A 23161-nucleotide genomic window follows, 5' to 3' on the forward strand; every position below is an offset into this window, starting at 1 on the left:
CGTCTAACTAAAGACCGTCACATGTTCACATGTGAGACTACATTAATCTATTCTCAACCTATCCCGGATCGACAACTCGGTCCTCAATTTGAGACCCAACTAAAATATTACCTTTTGACTCACACTCTCACCTTACTGACCAATCCCCATCCGTTTTCCCTTTAAGCCTTCCCTTCCTTTTAACTTTCCTGAACATAGGGTGCTGCAACAAAAGCAACAAACAAATACTCAGACGCCATTTTTGGCCGAGCTACAAACTTAGATTTCCCGCTCATTTCTTCACCATTCCTCTTAATTTTTGTACCATCCTCCTCCTTACTTCGTCCTTCATCTTTCAAGGTAATAAAGTCTCATTTTTGTGATGGTTTCATTTTTCGCCGTCTTATAAAAGTTTCGTCTTTTAGCTTCTTTATCCCGTTTTCTTGCCTTTTAATGAAGGATTTGAAGACTCGGTGGAAGAGTCAAGCTTTGGTAACCGTTTATTCGAAGAATAGGGAGCGTTTAAGGTAACGGTGATAGGTTACTCGACAAAATTGTCGAAATTTCGTCCTATGGGTCGTGTTATAAACTCTTGTGTGATAAAATTTGATTCTTTTGCTTTTCTTTTATTACTGAATGTGAATGTTTGATTAATGGGATGGATATAGAAATAAAAACTGATGATTAAGTAATTGATTAGGGAACCTAGTACGTAGATTTGCACTGATAAGCTAATAAAGATGAAAATCAAGTGTGGTGATAGGTATAAATTTGGGATTGACTTTGATAGCGTGTAAAATTTGTCCAATGCTACGGTTTTGGCATATGGATAATTGAACCTTTTTAATTTATAAGCTTATGCCATTAATGTGGAGAGAATTGGTTATGAGATGGTCTTACACACGGCTTTGGTCATTGTTTAGTTGGTGGTTCGAGCCAATTTCTTATTTCCGTCTCAAGGGCATGTCCATGTATGAATTGGGTCATTTATATGGGAAAGATTTCATCTTTTGTATGCTTAAAAACTTGTCTTATGACGGCTTCACAAATTGTCTAGAAAACCATGTATGTAGGTTGTTGATGGATGACTTTTGTGGACTGTTTTCGAGTAGATTTCACGGATGATTTGAGCCAATTATTTAATTTCCGTCTCATGTGTATATCCATGTATGAATTGGGTTGGTTGTATGTGAGAAATTTCACCCTTTTCATGCTTAAAATTTCGTCTTAAGACGGTCACAAAAGTACTTTATAAATCGTGAAAATGGACTTTGTCGAGCAGTTTTAGCGGGCTGTTTTGACGGATTTCTTTATGTTAAATTGAACCAAGTTCCTTGCTACTGTCTCAAGTGCATATACATGTTTGGATTGGGTCTTTTGTTTGGGTGAAATTCCTCTTGGTTTAGCCTAGAAAAACCGTCCTAAGACGGTTGAACAAGAGGTAAATGCTGCAACTTTTAGTCCATCAATCCTCAACTTGCATGGATTTCCTTTTATATCAACTTTCCAAAAAAATAACGTAACAATTAGTAATGGCATGACATCAATTAGCAGTTAGCACAGTTGACCCGTAGCGTGTTGTATGCCCTCACAGAAGGAATCCAATCTTTATATTTAGTTGAGATTTATTATGTTAAATTAGTTGGACTAGTTATATTAAATTAGTTGGATTTGTGTACTTAAAGTGATTAGGCTTGTTGTATGCCACTTATTGGATTTCATATAAATCTTTTGTTGGGCATTATATGAGTAAATGGTTGGACTTAACATGACTAGTTTATTGGGTTTTACATGATTAATTTATTGGGCTTCTTGTATGTGACTTGTTGGAGTCACATGCCTCCTTTGTTTGGGCTTGTTATATCTCATTTGCTAGACTTGTCACATGATTAAATTGTTGGGCCAAATAACCCTATGCTTTGTAGTGGGCTCATAAATGAGTCACCTGGACTTGGTCACATTTTATTCCGTAATTTCATATAACGTAATTTATTCATTATCATTTATTATATTTTATTTAACTGGCATGTAAAATTGGGAAATGGAGTATCTATTAATATGAGACAAGGAGGAGTTATTATTATTTAAATAGTTATTTATAAAGGGTCATATTCTAGATAATGTCTAGTATTGTTCGGTTGTGAGAGTCTTGGTTCTACCGGAATACTAATAGGGGTGAGCCAGAGGCCCTCTAGTTGCGGTATGAACGCCGGGAGTGATGTTCCCATCCGTACTTATGGTGCTGCAAGCTATAAGTATGAATGTGACATTTATAATCCCGACCCTGAGTCTTGGTCCTATCGGATACTAGGGGTGAGCCAGAGGCCCTCTAGTTGCGATATGATTCGGCGGGAGTGATGTTCCCATCCGTACTCATGGTGATGCAGACCATAAGTATGAATGTGACGTTAAGCATCCCGTCCCTGAGTCACGGTCCTATCGGATTCTAGGGGTGAGCCATAGGCCCTCTAGTTGCGGTAAGGTCGTCGGGATTGATGTTCCCATCCGTACTTATGGTGAGATGCAAGCCATGAGTATGAGTGTGACATTAATAATCCCGTTCTATGTGCTTGTTTGTTGTATTTGTTTGTTGTGCCTCGGACATGTTTTAAAGGTAACCTCTGAGTCGGGCACTTGTTTGTTGTATTTGGCCATGTTTGTTTTAAAGGTAACCGCTGAGCGGATACTTGTTTGTTGTGTCTCGGACATGTTTTAAAGGTAACCTCTGAGCCGGACACTTGCTTGTTGTATTTGGCCATGTTTTAAAGGTAACCGCTGAGCCAGATACTTGTTTGTTGTACCTCGGACATGTTTTAAAGGTAACCTCTGAGTCGGGTACTTGTTTGTAGTATTTGGGCATGTTTTAAAGGTAACCGCTGAGCCAGATACTTTATATGTTGTGTCTCGGACATGTTTTAAAGGTAACCTCTGAGTCGGACACTTGTTTGTAGTATTTGGACATGTTTTAAAGGTAACCGCTGAGTCAGATACTTTATGTGTTGTGCCTCGGACATGTTTTAAAGGTAACCTCTGAGTCGGGCACTTGTTTGTAGTATTTGGACATGTTTTAAAGGTAACCGCTGAGCCAGATACTTTAGAGGTCGTGCCTTGGACATGTTTTAAAGGTAACCGCTGAACCAAGGTACTTAAGGTTTTGTATCTCGGACATGCTTTAAAGGTAGCCTCTGAGCCGGATGCTTTGCTTATTATGTGATGTTAGTAGTCCCATTTCGTGTATCGTATGTTATTTGGCTTTCAAAGTTCATGGCTAAGGTTTCCATTCACATGTTTCATGATGTTAATCTTGTTTATCCGTGACCTATGATATTCTATCGTGTTTATAGTTGTATTATCATTTATGACATTTTGGTTGGATTGTCTCATATGTATGTATCATATGCCTTATCTATGATTGACTACGCATGTTTTGAATGTTAGTCTCATGTTTCAATACTTGAATCAAATGTTTATATTCATAATGTTCTAATATGTTCTTGTTTATCTGTGTTTCGACATTTTGTGGCTGGGAGAACCTTGAGTTACTCCCCACTGACTGTGGCGTTCATGTTTACATGAATGACAGGTTGTGAAGATGCTTACGTGGGGAAGACGTGTGGGCTAGCGAGAACTAAACCTTGGACTAGTAGTTGGTTTATTAAGATTGTTTAGACTTCCCTTTTATCTTTTGGCATTCGAGGGATATATTTTCCCTCACCTTTGACTATCGCGTTTGTATAATTTAATCTTTATTTCCGCATTCTTTATTTGTCTTTTAGATTTTTATGAACCCGCGCTTTATAAACTTTAAAAGTTTCTAAACATTTACTAAAATTCCGCATTTTATAAGTTATATTTTCCGCGTTATTGCGGGGGTTCATAGTTGGTATCAGAGCCTTTGTTGCTCCCGACGCACACACGTGTACCCCAAACTTAGTTTGAACTTGAACTTGACCTTGAATAATGAATGAGAGATGGGTAGAACTAAGGACCTAAGTTGGTAGTCTCTTTGTGTATGCTATTTGTTAGGTGCTAACTTGATTGGTTTATTTGGTGTCTTGAGAAGATGGTGCGACCAACCAAGGTGGAGAATACTATCATGGAAGCCCTTACACAAACTCTCCGGAATCAACAAGATGCCAATGCTCAAGTCAATCATCGTCCTAACTCCCGTGGCAAGAGATCCTTTGTGCCCTCATCTTCGTCATCTGCTAAGAAGAAGAAGAAGCCTTTTCCAAGAGGACAAGTACCAAGTGGACAAGTGCAAGGTGGACAAGCTCCCTCGTCGGAAGACAACCCTGAGGAGACCCGCAAGTGTTTCAAGTGTAGGCAAGCTTATCACCCCGGAATTGGATGCTTTGATATGCCCTTGAAGTGTTACCTTTGCAAGAAGCCCGGTCATTTCATCAAGGATTGCCCCGAGAAGAAGAAGACTTCTCCTCCTCATGATCCGGAAGCTGAGCCAAGAGAAGCCGTTCGTGTCGAGAATCAAGTCGGAGCCGTCGTTCCTCCCGACACCGCTTCGGGTGTGTTTTCTATCCTTGATCAACCTTATCTTACTTTTATCCCGTGATACTCATCCTTCTTCTAAACTCCTTTTTGTTTTACCTTGAGAGTTCCTCTCATATCATTCTTTCCGTCTTACCCTTGGAATTCTTGTTGTGAATCTTTCCTCTCAGTTCACCTTTGTACCTTTCCCTTTTCCTTGACCATGAGCTTTATTGTTCCTGCATCTCCTATTCTTTTGGTTATGCTTTCCCTTTTAAATCTAGTCTAGAGGCTTATGAAAGATTCTATCTTTGACATCCTTGTTGACCTTACCTCTACTCTTACCCCTATGATGTTATTTATGATATCTAAGTTGTTTTTCCATTTCGTTCAATTTCTAAAAATTTCAAACTACCATTTTTGGTCCATTCTTAAAAATTTATATCACTTTTACAAAACTTTACCTATTTTTAAGGGTTGAAAATGAAAATTTGATTTAATTCTCTTTTGTTCTTTGAGCATAACTTCTTTTTATTAATTTTTAATTGCTAAACCCGAGTTACTTTGAATTTTGCTCAATTTCTAACTAACCTATTATTTATGATTTCTCTGCAAGTTTGAAGTTACATTTTAAAGAACTTAAATCCTTTTTGAATTTAAAAGTGGAGCTTTTATTTTTATTTTGGCTTTTATAAAAGCAAATTTGAGTGGATTATCATTTTCAATTGGTTTTAACGTTGATGGAATGTTAGGACTCGTTATTAAAGGCGTCTAATAACTTGTCCTGCGCTTATCGATGGATGATTTTTGTTTAAAACTTGTCTTTGACTTGGAAAGTTAGCGTTCTTGTGTGCACGACAAGAGCAATTTCGTTCCATGAAAGAGACTTATACTTTTGAAAACTCTTCATAAATATTTTCGAAAGTATTCTGATTTTGGATTTCTGTAAAGGATTTGATTTTTGACCTTGTCTTCGATTTGGAGTGTAATGTTCTTGAATGCGCAACGAGAACACTTTCGTTCCTTTGACGAGAATATGGTGCTGTCGGAAAATCTTACTTGAAACTTTTGAAGGAATTTTAATTATTACAATAAGTAACCTTTTAATATTTTAGTTACCAATTTCAAAAATTCCAGCTTTATTTTTATAACCTTTCATTTCTACTTTCAAGTTTCGAGGACGAAACTTTTTAAAAGATGGGGTGATTGTAACACCTGCGAATTTCTCATTTTGACATTTATAATTTATTTAACCGTTTAATTACTTTATTTTAGATTTTTAAATTATTTAATTTAATTAATTTATTTTAAACACGATTTTTATAAAAGTAATTTATTAAAGCTCATTTATATAAAACTACATATTTTAGTCGGATAATAATAATAATGTAATAATATTAATAATAATAAACTTCCGTCTTAAATTATAGTATATTTAAGATGAATTTCCGTCTAACTAAAGACCGTCACATGTTCACATGTGAGACTACATTAATCTATTCTCAACCTATCCCGGATCGACAACTCGGTCCTCAATTTGAGACCCAACTAAAATATTACCTTTTGACTCACACTCTCACCTTACTGACCAATCCCCATCCGTTTTCCCTTTAAGCCTTCCCTTCCTTTTAACTTTCCTGAACATAGGGTGCTGCAACAAAAGCAACAAACAAATACTCAGACGCCATTTTTGGCCGAGCTACAAACTTAGATTTCCCGCTCATTTCTTCACCATTCCTCTTAATTTTTGTACCATCCTCCTCCTTACTTCGTCCTTCATCTTTCAAGGTAATAAAGTCTCATTTTTGTGATGGTTTCATTTTTCGCCGTCTTATAAAAGTTTCGTCTTTTAGCTTCTTTATCCCGTTTTCTTGCCTTTTAATGAAGGATTTGAAGACTCGGTGGAAGAGTCAAGCTTTGGTAACCGTTTATTCGAAGAATAGGGAGCGTTTAAGGTAACGGTGATAGGTTACTCGACAAAATTGTCGAAATTTCGTCCTATGGGTCGTGTTATAAACTCTTGTGTGATAAAATTTGATTCTTTTGCTTTTCTTTTATTACTGAATGTGAATGTTTGATTAATGGGATGGATATAGAAATAAAAACTGATGATTAAGTAATTGATTAGGGAACCTAGTACGTAGATTTGCACTGATAAGCTAATAAAGATGAAAATCAAGTGTGGTGATAGGTATAAATTTGGGATTGACTTTGATAGCGTGTAAAATTTGTCCAATGCTACGGTTTTGGCATATGGATAATTGAACCTTTTTAATTTATAAGCTTATGCCATTAATGTGGAGAGAATTGGTTATGAGATGGTCTTACACACGGCTTTGGTCATTGTTTAGTTGGTGGTTCGAGCCAATTTCTTATTTCCGTCTCAAGGGCATGTCCATGTATGAATTGGGTCATTTATATGGGAAAGATTTCATCTTTTGTATGCTTAAAAACTTGTCTTATGACGGCTTCACAAATTGTCTAGAAAACCATGTATGTAGGTTGTTGATGGATGACTTTTGTGGACTGTTTTCGAGTAGATTTCACGGATGATTTGAGCCAATTATTTAATTTCCGTCTCATGTGTATATCCATGTATGAATTGGGTTGGTTGTATGTGAGAAATTTCACCCTTTTCATGCTTAAAATTTCGTCTTAAGACGGTCACAAAAGTACTTTATAAATCGTGAAAAATGGACTTTGTCGAGCGCTTTTAGCGGGCTGTTTTGACGGATTTCTTTATGTTAAATTGAACCAAGTTCCTTGCTACTGTCTCAAGTGCATATACATGTTTGGATTGGGTCTTTTGTTTGGGTGAAATTCCTCTTGGTTTAGCCTAGAAAAACCGTCCTAAGACGGTTGAACAAGAGGTAAATGCTGCAACTTTTAGTCCATCAATCCTCAACTTGCATGGATTTCCTTTTATATCAACTTTCCAAAAAAATAACGTAACAATTAGTAATGGCATGACATCAATTAGCAGTTAGCACAGTTGACCCGTAGCGTGTTGTATGCCCTCACGAAAGGAATCCAATCTTTATATTTAGTTGAGATTTATTATGTTAAATTAGTTGGACTAGTTATATTAAATTAGTTGGATTTGTGTACTTAAAGTGATTAGGCTTGTTGTATGCCACTTATTGGATTTCATATAAATCTTTTGTTGGGCATTATATGAGTAAATGGTTGGACTTAACATGACTAGTTTATTGGGTTTTACATGATTAATTTATTGGGCTTCTTGTATGTGACTTGTTGGAGTCACATGCCTCCTTTGTTTGGGCTTGTTATATCTCATTTGCTAGACTTGTCACATGATTAAATTGTTGGGCCAAATAACCCTATGCTTTGTAGTGGGCTCATAAATGAGTCACCTGGACTTGGTCACATTTTATTCCGTAATTTCATATAACGTAATTTATTCATTATCATTTATTATATTTTATTTAACTGGCATGTAAAATTGGGAAATGGAGTATCTATTAATATGAGACAAGGAGGAGTTATTATTATTTAAATAGTTATTTATAAAGGGTCATATTCTAGATAATGTCTAGTATTGTTCGGTTGTGAGAGTCTTGGTTCTACCGGAATACTAATAGGGGTGAGCCAGAGGCCCTCTAGTTGCGGTATGAACGCCGGGAGTGATGTTCCCATCCGTACTTATGGTGCTGCAAGCTATAAGTATGAATGTGACATTTATAATCCCGACCACGAGTCTTGGTCCTATCGGATACTAGGGGTGAGCCGAGGGCCCTCTAGTTGCGATATGATTCGGCGGGAGTGATGTTCCCATCCGTACTCATGGTGATGCAGACCATAAGTATGAATGTGACGTTAAGCATCCCGTCCCTGAGTCACGGTCCTATCGGATTCTAGGGGTGAGCCATAGGCCCTCTAGTTGCGGTAAGGTCGTCGGGATTGATGTTCCCATCCGTACTTATGGTGAGATGCAAGCCATGAGTATGAGTGTGACATTAATAATCCCGTTCTATGTGCTTGTTTGTTGTATTTGTTTGTTGTGCCTCGGACATGTTTTAAAGGTAACCTCTGAGTCGGGCACTTGTTTGTTGTATTTGGCCATGTTTTAAAGGTAACCGCTGAGCCAGATACTTGTTTGTTGTGTCTCGGACATGTTTTAAAGGTAACCTCTGAGCCGGACACTTGCTTGTTGTATTTGGCCATGTTTTAAAGGTAACCGCCGAGCGTATACTTGTTTGTTGTACCTCGGACATGTTTTAAAGGTAACCTCTGAGTCGGGTACTTGTTTGTAGTATTTGGACATGTTTTAAAGGTAACCGCTGAGCCAGATACTTTATATGTTGTGTCTCGGACATGTTTTAAAGGTAACCTCTGAGTCGGACACTTGTTTGTAGTATTTGGACATGTTTTAAAGGTAACCGCTGAGTCAGATACTTTATGTGTTGTGCCTCGGACATGTTTTAAAGGTAACCTCTGAGTCGGGCACTTGTTTGTAGTATTTGGACATGTTTTAAAGGTAACCGCTGAGCCAGATACTTTAGAGGTCGTGCCTTGGACATGTTTTAAAGGTAACCGCTGAACCAAGGTACTTAAGGTTTTGTATCTCGGACATGCTTTAAAGGTAGCCTCTGAGCCGGATGCTTTGCTTATTATGTGATGTTAGTAGTCCCATTTCGTGTATCGTATGTTATTTGGCTTTCAAAGTTCATGGCTAAGGTTTCCATTCACATGTTTCATGATGTTAATCTTGTTTATCCGTGACCTATGATATTCTATCGTGTTTATAGTTGTATTATCATTTATGACATTTTGGTTGGATTGTCTCATATGTATGTATCATATGCCTTATCTATGATTGACTACGCATGTTTTGAATGTTAGTCTCATGTTTCAATACTTGAATCAAATGTTTATATTCATAATGTTCTAATATGTTCTTGTTTATCTGTGTTTCGACATTTTGTGGCTGGGAGAACCTTGAGTTACTCCCCACTGACTGTGGCGTTCATGTTTACATGAATGACAGGTTGTGAAGATGCTTACGTGGGGAAGACGTGTGGGCTAGCGAGAACTAAACCTTGGACTAGTAGTTGGTTTATTAAGATTGTTTAGACTTCCCTTTTATCTTTTGGCATTCGAGGGATATATTTTCCCTCACCTTTGACTATCGCGTTTGTATAATTTAATCTTTATTTCCGCATTCTTTATTTGTCTTTTAGATTTTTATGAACCCGCGCTTTATAAACTTTAAAAGTTTCTAAACATTTACTAAAATTCCGCATTTTATAAGTTATATTTTCCGCGTTATTGCGGGGGTTCATAAACATTCTTGCCCACACCAAAATGTTAGAGACTCAAATGACTCAATTAGCATCTTCTAGCTCTCAAAGACAAAAGGGACAACTACCTCCTCAAGGTAACCCGCCCACAAGACATGAGACGGTTAGTGCTATCCATTTGAGGAGTGGTACAAGATATGAGGGGCCAAAGAGGCCAATTGATGAAGATATTGTAGATTCTACACTAGTAGAAAACACCCCTACGGTGGCGGTCGAAAATGACCTTTTATGGCGGGTTTTAAAGGTTTTGGGTGCGTCGTTTATCACGGGGTCGTATATACTTTTGCGGCGGTTGTACAACCGCCACTATAGCTAGCCTACAGTGTCGGTTTTCCAAACAAAACCGCCATTATAACCTTATATAAAACGACGGTTTTTAGACAACAACCGCCGTTATAACTCATCTATAGTGGCGGTTATTGTTTGAAAACCGCCACGTTAGATATTTCAATAATGGTAGTGCACCGCTACATTTCCTCTATAACAGCGGTTGTTTTTACACAACCGTTGTAAAAGGTAAAAATAACGTCGGCTGTGATTACAGAACCGCCACTAAAGTTACTTATGACGTCGGTTGTATAACAAAGAACCGTCATTAAATAAATCACTATTTTTGAAATATTTAAATTTTTGACGTCGTTTCTAAAAGAACCGTCGTTAAAAAAATTATATTTTTTTAATAATAATTTTCTACCGCAATTTCGGAAAGACCTCCCCTAAATTTGATAAATCCAAATATTATACGAACAAAATGAAACCTGTCAATAGAAATGTAACCACATTTATATTATTTGCAACAACACAAGTCCAACAAACTTACAAGAATCTTGCATTACATGCATCGAACATAAAATTAACATCTATCATTCTTACCAAAGGTAAATCCAATATAATGTATGAATAACATACACGCCTTACTTGAAAAACTAATCTAGAAGTTGTCTAAAAATTTGGTAGCCCACTCTTCTTTGATCTCATAAATATCAGCACTTGACATGGTTGATTGCTCCATATGCTATAGTTAATAAATAGGTCAATTAGCAACAATATAAATATACAACTACATAAATAAACAATACCAAGAACGGAAATAAGATATACCTTCACAAATTCTTCTTCTTTAACCCTCGAAAGGTAAAAAGTTATGTTATACATCCATTTCATGACATAATAACCACACTCGTAATCCTTTGGTTGTTGAGGGCACTAAAATTTATAGAAAAAATATGATATTAATTATGTAACATATAAAATGTAATTATAATTTAAAGTTAGTCATTAGAATATAAAATGAGTTCACATTTCACTTACCAAGATATCGTCTTTTATTATGAGTTTATTATTCTTTCTATTGAAATTACGCCTTCCGCCATGAGCGCAATGTATGAACCAAGCGTTGTGGAGTCTTTTTTTTTATCTCCAATCTCTTTGGATTTTTTCGATCCGAATCCAAAATATAAATAGTGTTTAACCCCAAGCATGTAACGATCAACATCCAATGGTTGCTGCACATATAGGTTCATTGTTAGAATTACTACTAATAAGCCATATATTAATAAATTAATAAATTAAAAACAAATAACTAAGGAAGGCTTATGTGCAAAGGCGATGGGAAAATTTGAACATCCAATGGCTGGATTATACACCTTCCTCTAATGTAAGTTGGCATGTAACTACAACTTTATCAAGCTGCTCATAACTGGCTGGGGTGTGAGGTTAAAGGTACTGACAACAAAGAACGGATTCAGAAGAAGAGATGGTCCAGAGTAAAGAAACAGGTGGTCAGGGCTGTGCATTTGGCTATCTGGTACAACATCTGGATTCAGAGAAATGAAGCACGATTGAATGCAAAGCTCCTCAGGCCTGACTGTGTAGTTAGGAATATTCAGAATTTGCTAAAAAATCATTTTCAATATGAGCTATGTAATAGGTTAATGAGTAGAGATAGGCAATGGTTAAGTAGTGTCCAATTGTTAGGAAATTAAAATTGCCTATTATCTCCACAAACTGTAAGCTGGTTTTAATTATTAATGAAACTTACCTCTTAGCAAGAAAAAAAAAAAATTAAAAACAAATAAAATTATTACCTCTCATGAAATGCGCCAATGATATAATTCTTTTTTTCTTGACTCTTCCAAACATGAGCAATATAATCTTCACATTGTCGCCCCCTATATATATATTCACAAAGTTTCACCGGACACATGTATCCAACTACGTTTGTCGGTTCTCCTTCTTTGCTTTCAGTAACACTTTGATATAGGAAACTACATCGATTATATTAGTAAACAAAGAATGAGTGAACAAAGAATGATACATAACGACCAGGTAAAAAAAGTCAGAGCATACGAAATTATAATACAAGGTTTTACATATAATACATACCTTCCCCAAATTTGAAGCATAACAACATTTAGCCATTTATTTCTCAACATCTCCCTAATCTCGATAACCGTTAAAAAGCTCCTTGCGCTACCTTCTTGGTAATTATAAACGGACTCATCTATCACCATCTCGATTATAGCATTTTTGGATAAGGAACACAACTTCTCTTCTAAAGAACGACCAAAATAACCTAATTCCCCAACCTCTTCCACGCTTAGAGGTCTAACATCATCTTCTTCTTCAACACATGACGACTGAGTATTACCTTTTACCATAGCCTTTTCAACGGATTTATCATGTAAAATAAAAACAAGTCAAACTGAGCTCATCCATGATATAGTAATTAATTAGTAAGGAATGATGATACTTACTTGCTTTTGAACTTTATTAGCGGACTCCCCCGCATCTTTGGAGTTGTGTTTCCTCTTGGACTTTCGAGTCTTATAATTGACCTTAACAACCCGAAAAAAAAACATGGACAACGTAGAATTAACTCATTAGTATGTACATTAATAATAGAGGGAATATCATAAACCTATTTCTTACATTTGCAGTTTTACAAAGGCTTGTTCTACTTTAGACAGAGTACATGTTGACATAGTTCAAAAATTACTCTGCACTGATGTATCTATATAAGCTACATTTGACTACTGCTTATTGATCAATTAAACCCAACCATGGTTGTCTGACATGAGACGATGCAATAAACTGTTCACAGCCTGCCCGACATGTTACAACGTAATTGGCCTTACACAATTGAATGGCTATGTCATAGCCACAGATCACTTTTAGTTTTAGGACCTGATGGCACTATAAATTGCAAGTGAGCTCATCCATGATATAGTGATTACCTCATTTTCATCTAATAAAACCAATGATTTGGGCCATTGAGCAAAGCTACCCTGTGCATCACCGACCATTGTGAATCCAGTCCATGGCAACGAAAGTGGTACATCCCCTCGTATGATTTTATCGATGCAAACATGAGCATTCTCCATGGTTAATAGTTTGTTGTGTACCATTTTACCCTCTACCCATGGGAAAACCAATCCTTCAGCAACAATGGTGAACTCCTCGTTCACATGTACAACAAGCCAACAACAAACTGATTCCTACAATCATTAACAGACAGATTCCGAAAGTTAGCTGCAAGTTAGTAACCTGCAAATTTTATATGAGAACGGTTGGTTTTTAATTGTCAACTCTTGTGAAACCACCTGGAGGTTTGAGTCAAAACACAAACTATTCTAAAATAAGTTGAAAAACAAACATAAGCAACTGGTTTAGACAAAAGCAACATCATCAAGCAGCCTGAGCAGGTGGTGATATTACCTTTAATTCAATAAAGGGGTCAATTTGGTGAGTAGTAATTTGATGAGTAGACTGACTGCTTGGATCACTTTGATGCGTTGATGGATCCGTAAATGGACGTTCAGTATTAACACCATCTAGTTGAGACTTTTTTCCCATAATTTCCGCCCATTTCTTCTCCATCATCACGCTCAACTCATCAAAGGTTTGTCTTTTAAACTCCTCCCTTGCTTCACTCTTTGCCTTCCCAATTAGCGATTGAATTTTATCTTCAGAAAATTTCTTTCCATTAGTACTTCGGCTTGATGGTTTTCCAAAAAACTTCTGGAGACCAACAAAACCTCCGACTCCTCTTGTTCTGCTATTGTGTTCCGGGTTTCCTAATGCTTTGGCCAATGCATCTTCAAATCTTGTAGGAACAAACTCTCCTTTTTGCTCCTTTTCCTTCCAATGTTTCTAAGAATATAGTTCAAAAAGTTAATTAGGACCATGACATGCTTTGTGCCAATGTTTCTAAAAATTTCTTGCATTCTTTCTATAGGATGTCATGTTTTGTGCCAATGTCAATTATATACATGGACCTGTAACCAGAGAACTTTTACTTAGTCAACCAACCACTACTCATGACAGAAAGTTGTTTCTTGTTGACCTTGGACTAGGTAATCTCGTCATTTGTATGACTGTCGATGATTTTATATTTTTACTAGTGTTTTTTTAATCTATCTAGCATTTTAAACTTATTTCAGGGATAGTGGATGGAAAACATATGGATCGATTACAATCAGTGTCGTGATATGTTCAGGTTAGCTCACTTATATTTATAATCCAAATACATCATTGTCTGTTATTGAATTGTGTTCTCTCTTATACAACACCACCTCAATATGAATTTAACAGGGGAATAACCTACGTTATGCAAGTGTGCATGCCCATATTTGTAGAACCACAAGCAGAAGAAATAAATTAGAGTCATAAGCAACAGTAAGTAATGATGAGGTTTAAAGTATTCGGGCTCTGTTCGCAATTAGATGTACGGCTGAGGATTGAAGGACTCAAGTTTGTAATTAGTTACTGTGCCATGAGTGTATATTTTCCCAATATTTTTATATTTTGAGTTCAAACATTACTTTGTATTTCTTTCCTCAAGATTTGATCTTTACATTATGGATAATTCAGGCTTGATATTTATTGATTTGGCATACTCAGATGTTGTGAAATCATCAACTTGTAAGAGTTATAAAATCTTTTGAGTAATATTGTGTAGGGTTAAAATGAAACAAAAATTGTTATTACAAAAGCTATGTTGAAAGAGGACGGTGAAAGACAATTAGGCAGGGGATCTGGTGGCATAAGAGCATGGTTTAGCAAGGCAAAGAGCACGGTTCAACAAGGCAAAATAGCACAGTTCAACAGGTACAAAGAAGACGGTTCATACAAGCAACCGTGCTCTTGTTTTTTTACAAAGAAGACGGTTCTAAAACTCAACCGTGCTGTTTTGTGTTACTAAAGAAGACGGTTTGAATCGGATACAACCGTCCTCCTAGGCAAAGAGGACGGTGACCTAGAGGACGGGTCTTGTACCCCTTTAAAGACAGTTTTTAACCGTCCTTGTTGCCTATTTTTGTAGTAGTGTTTGGCAGCAACGAAACTTGGCCAGACTTGAAGGACTACTGCAAAGGCCTGAATGTTTGATAACTCGGGTGAAGCCCTAATAATCGCCATTTACTTTGCTTCATTGAAGCCCTAATAATCTTGTCCAATCATGATTTTGGCGATTATTTAACCGTAGAGAATTGTGATTGTTACGCTAAACTAGTAATGTATTCTGTATTAATGAACCCGACTAGAACAGGGGATGTTACCAGCCTATATTTCATGATTGAACAGGGGATGTTACCAGCCTATATTTCAACTCTAAAACATAATGAACCCATCCTAGATTCATACCCTTCAAACCCTTTAACAGCCTCGATCAACACATTACAAGTCGCACAAAATAAGCCCCAAAAACGACTAATACTCAAACGAACAAGGGGCAAAGAAATACCCGACTTTAAACTCGATATTTTACCAACCTAAAACAAGTATTCCAATTATACTAATGGAGATGCTACTTTGTATAATTCAATAATTCATAATTCAATAACACAACAATACAATAACAATTAATTTGATGATAGTGATAATTTTTAAATGAAGATACTATAAATTGCAATTAAATATGGTCAAAAGTACCTTTGAAGTTGTTGCGGATAAAGGGCTGTGCCTTTGTATCGTTGCTTCTGCGGTGTAGACGGAAACAACCTTATAAAGAGGATGCGAGTTCGAAAAATAGGATTACCAGTGTTAAATTCGAATTGATGATTGAATTGAGTCCAACAATAGTCGGTGTAAACGGAAGCAACAAGTTTTGAGGAACTTAATCAATACTATGTCAGAGGGCGGCGTGAGGAAAGCAGGTTTTCGATTTGTCGGAGTTGAATTGTGAGGGGCGAGGTTTTGGCGGTGAAGTGAAGAAGACGAAGAAACAGCGGTATATTTTGGCGGTTGATTGAATGAACCCAGCGCTAAGGGTTTGACTTTTTAATTATTTTTTTTAATTTTTCTATTAAAGTCGATTTTAATTAGAACTGACACAAAAACATATCGTGGTGGTTTTTAGCCCAAAAAATTATAACTTTGTATTAACTTTTAGCGTCATTCTTAACGTCGGTTGTTAATAGAACCGCCACTATTGAACTATGGTGGCGTTTCCTATTTAGAACCGCCATAAAAAACTTATATTATCACGACGGTTCTTACTTTAACCGCCACTATAGACCTCCTACATACAAAAATATTTCCTTCCCGCCAAATTATTGGGCTTTTTATGTCGTTTCTATTAGAACCGCCACGATAACTGCGTCGTGATAGGGGTTTTTTCTACTAGTGCTAGTGACAAGCAAAGAGTTGTGGAGAACCCTAAGGAGGTAGATCCTACTTCCAATGAAGTTTCAAAGAAGAAGAATGAAGAGAAGGCTAAGGAAAAAGAGCCTATTGTGATTAGACTTCCCTTCCCAAGTCGCCAAGCTAAGCCTAAGCTTGATGATAAACTTGGAAAGTTCATGAAAATTGTGAAGAACTTAGAAGTCTCAATCCCGTTCACGGAATTGATCAATCACGTTTCGGCTTATGAAAAGTACATGAAAGACATTCTTACCAAGAAGAAATCCATCCAAAAGTTGGAGAGTATTGCCTTTACCAAAGTGAGTAGTACTATTCTTCAAGGGAGTTCCCCTTCAAAACTCAAATATCCGGGAAGTTTTTCTATCCCATGTACCATTGGCGACACTACAATCAACAAAGCATTATGTGACCTTGGAGCAAGTGTAAGTGTCATGCCATACTCGGTATGTAAGAGGCTAGGAATGGGAGAGCTCAAATGCACCAACATCACTCTTCAAATGGCAGATCGATTAACAAAGGTACCTTTAGGGGTATGGGAGGATGTGCCCGTAAGAATTGGGAAATTCTTCATCCCGGTAGACTTTGTCATTGTAGACATGGAAGAGGATTCCAACATTCCTATCATTTTAGGAAGACCCTTCTTGCATACCGCTGGAGCTGTAATCGATGTGAAACATGGAGAGCTCACACTTGAGGTAGGGGACGAGACAATCACTTTCAATCTTGACAAAACAATGAGAGCTCCCTGACTACATGAGCCATGCGTCATGGTCGATCATTATAGCCGGCAAAGTGATAGGAAGAAGTTAGAATCTCTATGCAAAGGTCAAGCCATGGGTAAAGAAACACCACCCATATGGAAGAAGAAAGTGGATGACCTTCAAGTAGCTCTATTTGGAGAGCAAGGAATTTTAAACAACAATGAGAGCTTGAATAGCTCACCCATCATGACAAGTAATGAAGAAGGTCTCATTGGCCAAGACAACAAGAAAGAGGAGTTGCCCTTGTCAACTCATGACATCATTGGGGAACAAGCTAGTGAAGTTTGTGGTCTATGGGATGATGAATTTGAAGGATTGGTTAATCCTTATATTGGAAATGCTATGATCTTAGACCAAGGCTTTGTTGATCCTTGTCATCACTTTGACTTGGAAAATAACAATGAAGAAAATAATGTGCAAAGGTCTACCCAAGACCTCTATCATGAAAATGAGTAAGCCTTCGACTACTTCTACAAGGTGTTGAGCAACATCAACAACATCTCGGCTTTGCCCCCATGACATCTCATCCAAGAATGAGAGTTTGGTGGAGTCCTCCCTAAACCACCATTTGTAAATATTCTAACCCCTTAACTCGCATTTTATTTCCTTTATTGCATCTTTGTCATTTTTGGATTTGTATTTTTGTGTTTTGATCAAGATTTTTGACATGAGAGCAAGTAAGGGAGGTATTTTAATGTGTTTTAATGTGTAGTGTTTGACCAAGTGTGGGGATAGCAAATGCCTAGGCTAACCAAGCCTTTGTAGTGCACCCACAACATTTAACAAAGGAGAAGAAGAAAGAATGACATGGGAAAAAGAATCCCTATGAGCGGACCTGAGCTCGTGGGAGCCCAAGGGAATCCGAGCGTCCCCAAGGTAATCCGAGCGTCCCCAGCCTGCATCCGAGCGTCCTGGTCTTAGGACGTGGGTCCTGGGAAAGCTTGAATTGAAGAAAGTGTCCTGTAACAAATTCTGAGCAGATCATCATCAGGACGCTCGTCCCCATTCTTAGGACGCTCGTCTTTGCATCAGTCCGCGCGTCCTGGCATGCTTCAAAGTTTATGAAATTTCCCTGCAAGGAAGTCTGCACGTCCCCAGGAGAATCCGAGCGTCCCCAGAAGGAATTCGCTCGAGCTGAGGTGAATCCGCGCGTCCTGGCACGGGTTTGCAATTTCAGGAAATCCTTTAAACTGATCCGAGCGTCCCGTGTTTAATCTGAGCGTCCTCAGCTGCTACTTAAGCAAAACACGGGATTTCCCTTCCTTATTGCCAATATATTTTTATCTTTCACAAACACAAACACATACCTTTTCTCCCACTAAAACCCTCAATCTCCTCATTTAAAAACACCAATTTCTCAACAAAATTCATCACCATTCAAACAAAACTTGCTCAAAACAAAATTAAATCACTCCTTTATCAACAAAAGACCATCTAAACATCAATTTCCTCACCAATTGAATCAATTTTCTAGGGTTTGGCCAAAAATTTGAAAATCCTAAATTGATCGAGGAATTGATTAAAGTTTGGGGAAGCAAGGAACATTCAAGCAAAATCTTAAATTTATCAAAGACTCTAAATTTATCAAAGAGACAACAAGCTTTTCTTGCATCTAAGGCTTTGGTAGTGACGCAACCAAGGGTGGAAATCCAAGAAATCGCAACTCCTATTGAGGAAGCTACCACACCTACTCCGGTTATAGAACAATTGCCAAATTTTCCGGAGGTAACTTTCTTAACCGATGCTCATAGGAATGCATTTTTATCCCTTACTAGAAAGACTATTGTAGCTACCAAGTTTATATGTCAAGACACTTTGGAAAACTTGGGTGTGCTTGAGCGAACTAGAACATTTTTCGAGTCCATGAGGTTGTTAGCCCTCTTTGAAATGGAAGAATTGACCTACCCTTCATTAACCATGGAGTTCATAAGCTACTTGAAGGTGTCTAAGGTAGAGACTCGACATTATGTTGATTTCCGTCTTGAGAACAAGAGTAGAAGCATGACTTTGAGTGAGTTTGGTAATGTGTTTGGTCTTTCACAATATCATCATTATGAGAAGAAGCCTTTAAAATATGATGCCGCACCCCTTTGGAAAGCCATTATCGGTCGAAAATTCGACTCTTTCCGGGAGTGTCATGCTTTATATGTTCATCATCCGTGCATAGAGTATGGCACAAGTTTGTGGGCAATACCTTAATTACTAGAAAAGGCACCAATCACTTCACCGAACTTGATTTTGTCTACTTTGAGTCCTACATGAATATAAATAGAAAGTTCACCAAAAATTACAACATTCTTCAACTATTGCTTGATCGGTGGCTTGAGATTGATTGTGACACCCCATACTCCAAGTGCCTTACCAGGACCACTTAAGGTATGAGAACGTCACCATCTCGGTTACCCGAGTTAATGATACTCAAATAGACAATAAGGAAACGTATTTAAATGATAATAAAGTTTAAGTGATACAAGCCAAACTCCAAAAACTGTTAAAAGGGAATACAAGGTTCTCAAAACTGTCAACTTCTAAACAACAACAAAATGTTCAACACAGCGGAAGACTTCTAAAACTGCAATGTGATGACTCATCCCAGCTATCCCATGCGCATCGTCTCATACCTGCTCAACAACTGCTCACCATCCCCGAATGGATCACCACAGATTTTAAAACAATTAACGGGGTCAGTACTAATTACACAATCAATGCCACAATGAAACAATTATACAAATAGCTCAGACATCTCAACACTACTCCAGTCACCATCTCCAATCTCCACATCACTGACTACACACTAAAGTGTGTAGTCCTGCCAGAGTACCCATCACAATAGGTACTCCTCGCCGCCAGTGGGGGATTGCAACCATTCCCACCTAAGCCACGCTCATCTCCGTTGAGCGATAAACCCATGTTCATTAATGTGCACATCTCTTATGTGGCGGGTTCCACATAAGGCAAATCAAGGGCGTGAAGCCACTCCCGCAAGTAATCACAATACTTCTATCAACAACCACCAAAGCAGAAACCAACATGATAATTACTCAATACAAGGATACTGACAACACCAATACCAATCATTCCATGTAATTAATACCGAGTAGGGAAACCCTACCTGGAAAGCAAACACCACAATAAACGATCAAGCAGCTAACTCAGAATCTCTCCTCAACGAATCCTCCTCCTATACATACATACATACATATATACAATCATATAACCACCAAAAACCCCCAAATCACCTAATTAGGGTTTAACCAACTTTAACAAAACAATATGAAAATTATACGTAAAGCTTACCCTCGACGCAAGGATCACAAAGGTATAAAGAACGACGAAAACCGACACTCCTAGCTCCGGGATTTGCTAATAATGCGATGAGATGAAGCAACGTAACTTAGATCTTCTCCTTTTTGTGATTTTAAGTTTGTAAAAGTGTTTTAGGAAAAAGATGACGAAACATTATATATTAATCCGCATTATTAACAAACCCGTCGCAAATCACCCGTTAACCGACTTACTCGATCGAGTAAGTCACTTACTCGATCGAGTAAGTCACTTACTCGATCGAGTGACCCTTACTCGATTGAGTGCCAAGCTTACTCGATCGAGTATCCATCAGGCAGACTACTGTTTTGCGTAAAACCATACTTACTCGACAGAGTAAGCCCCACTTGATAGATTACCCTAAGACTCATAGAACCGTAGTACTACAATCTTCCCTCCTTAAAAAGAACTTCGTCCCCGAAGTTCAAACCACAAACAAAACAAAACACACTAACATCAACCCAACACAACAACATAAACAAAACTTGACACAAAACTCCAAAACACACCTCCAAAACAAAACTCAACCCGACTCAAAACAACCACTAACTATACTAAAACTCATATAAAACATGCAAAAACTCTATACGACCATCTCCTACCCCCCTAAAAGTAACAAGGTTACGTCCTCGTAACCACACATACCTGATCAAACAGAGACGGGTACCGCTCTCTCATAGTCTCTTCCGCCTCCCTTGTAGCCTCCTCAACCTCATGGTTGGACCAAAGAAACTTAAGCAACACTGTATGATAATCAAATGACAATGAAGAAACATAATTTAAATAACAATACAGTTTAAAGTGATTATATGTTCAAATGCCCAAAACTGATAAAAGGGAATACAAGGTTCTCAATAGTGTCAACTTCTAAACAACAGCAAAATGTTCGACCCAGCGGAAGACTTCTAAAACTCCAACGTGATGACTCATCCCAGCTATCCCATGCACATCGTCTCATACCTGCTCAACAACTGTTCACCATCCCCGAATGGATCACCACAGTTTTTAAAACAATTAACGGGGTCAGTACTAATTTCACAATCAAAGCCACAATGAAACAATTATACAAACAGCTCAGACATCTTAACACTACTCCAGTCACCATCTCCAATCTCCACATCACTGACTACACACTAAAGTGTGTAGTCCTACCAGAGTACCCATCGCAACAGGTACTCTTCACCGCCAATGGGGGACTGCAGCCGTTCCCACCTAAGCCCCGCTCATCTCCGCTGAGCGATAAACCCATGTTCATTAATGTGCACATCCCTTCTGTGGCGGGTTCCACAGAAGGCAAATCAAGGGCGTGAAGCTGAAAGATCATAGATCCATATTAGACTCTCTAATAAAAATTAATTTATCTCATAAATTGTCATCTAGGTGATCTATGTAACATGCATACTAATATGAAAGCATAAAAATGAAAGTATGAGGAAAAACAATTTCCTTACATTGATTTAGTGGTAAAAAGGGCACAAACTAGTTCACCTTACCAGTTTGTTTTTGAGCTATATGAATATGGAAGATCCTCCAAAACCAACCTCCAAAGTAGAAGGTCTCCTTCCTTAATCCACCCAAGAACTTACCCAACAACCTTACTAATATTAACTAGATATAAGACTACCCTTGATAATATGTAGATATTACTAACATCTTAGTAATTATTTATTTTACAAACATATCTTAGTAAAATGATTTTATTGTTTTTTTAGAGAGAAAAGACCAACAAAACATTCACATGCAAATGCACAAAATGAGGTAGTTTGTACAAATGAGCAAATGTTGGTTCATAAAAAGGAGGAAAAGTGGCGGGTTGGTGAGGAGGAGTGTAGGAGTGAATCTCTTATTTTTTTATCAATCTTACATCACATGCAAAATCATTATAAGATAACTTATGGAAGAATATAAAGTAAGGTGAAATTATTATGTGAGTAATCATCCACTACTCTTATTTTACACGGTCCACTTGACCATTTACGGGTCCATGTTGGTTCTTATATTTGTCGCACAAATCCGTGTAATTTTTATTTTAAACATCGTATCATGTTTAAATACTTCCATAATTAATTCGTCCAATTCACTTCGTAAATATACGTGTACCACTACACATATTATTTACGTACTAATATTAATCACATTATTCAATTAGTACAATTTTAGTAAATTAACAGTTAATTAACTAAACCCCGTTTCCCAAAACTTATTATTTAATTATCGCATAATTAAATAATAACTGCCGCTCCTCGAGTTCGCAACTCGAAATCTCTCTAAAAATAATCGACTAACCTCTTAGTCTATAAATTAAGGGACTAAACAAATTGTATCTCATACAATTAATTAGTTATCAATTGGGGTTCGTGTAACACCCCGATTTATAAAGGAGCCTCTAGCAAGACATTCCCTAATAAACCGGACTGTTACCATCTCGGTTTCCCGAGGTAGTGAATAACAAATTAAACTCCAAGGCAAATTACATAATTTCTTTAACTTAACTTTTTTACAAAACCTCATTTACATCAAATTACAAAGAACTAACATAAATAAAAGTGAAAGTCTTCTAATTGACGTTCTAGCTACTAAGTCTTCTGATCCAGTGTCTCACGCCCATCAAGCTCCCATCCTATCTCATAAACCCACAAGTCTCGCTCC

General features: G+C 37.4%; 1 protein-coding gene across 3 annotated transcripts; it reads left to right on the forward strand.

Moving 5' to 3' along the window:
* Positions 1 to 23: 23 nt before the first annotated feature.
* LOC141604157 (uncharacterized) lies at positions 24 to 9676 on the forward strand. Of its 3 annotated transcripts, XM_074422950.1 has the most exons (5): positions 24 to 339; positions 439 to 506; positions 4043 to 4502; positions 6352 to 6419; positions 9473 to 9676. In XM_074422950.1, the coding sequence occupies exons 3-4, from the start codon at positions 4043 to 4045 to the stop codon at positions 6405 to 6407; spliced, it is 516 nt and encodes a 171-aa protein (XP_074279051.1). In that variant the 5' UTR covers positions 24 to 339; positions 439 to 506; the 3' UTR covers positions 6408 to 6419; positions 9473 to 9676. The 3 variants fall into 3 exon arrangements, 1 of the variants encoding a protein (XP_074279051.1); XR_012525921.1 differs by lacking the exons at positions 4043 to 4502; positions 6352 to 6419; positions 9473 to 9676 and adding an exon at positions 3563 to 3766 and having other exon boundaries at positions 55 to 339; XR_012525923.1 differs by lacking the exons at positions 24 to 339; positions 439 to 506; positions 4043 to 4502 and adding an exon at positions 5979 to 6252.
* The last annotated feature ends 13485 nt before the right edge of the window (positions 9677 to 23161 follow it).

This window comes from Silene latifolia, chromosome 1, assembly GCF_048544455.1.
Source record: "Silene latifolia isolate original U9 population chromosome 1, ASM4854445v1, whole genome shotgun sequence".
Taxonomy (NCBI): Eukaryota; Viridiplantae; Streptophyta; class Magnoliopsida; order Caryophyllales; family Caryophyllaceae; genus Silene; species Silene latifolia.

What these genes read in the sequence shown, in the direction of transcription:
- LOC141604157 (XM_074422950.1), top strand. Translation starts at nt 4,043, where the DNA reads ATGGTGCGACCAACCAAGGTGGAGAATACTATCATGGAAGCCCTTACA. An exon ending in TCCTCCCGACACCGCTTCGG is followed by an intron (nt 4,503 to 6,351) that starts GTGTGTTTTCTA and finishes CTTTTAATGAAG; the next exon opens with GATTTGAAGACTCGGTGGAA.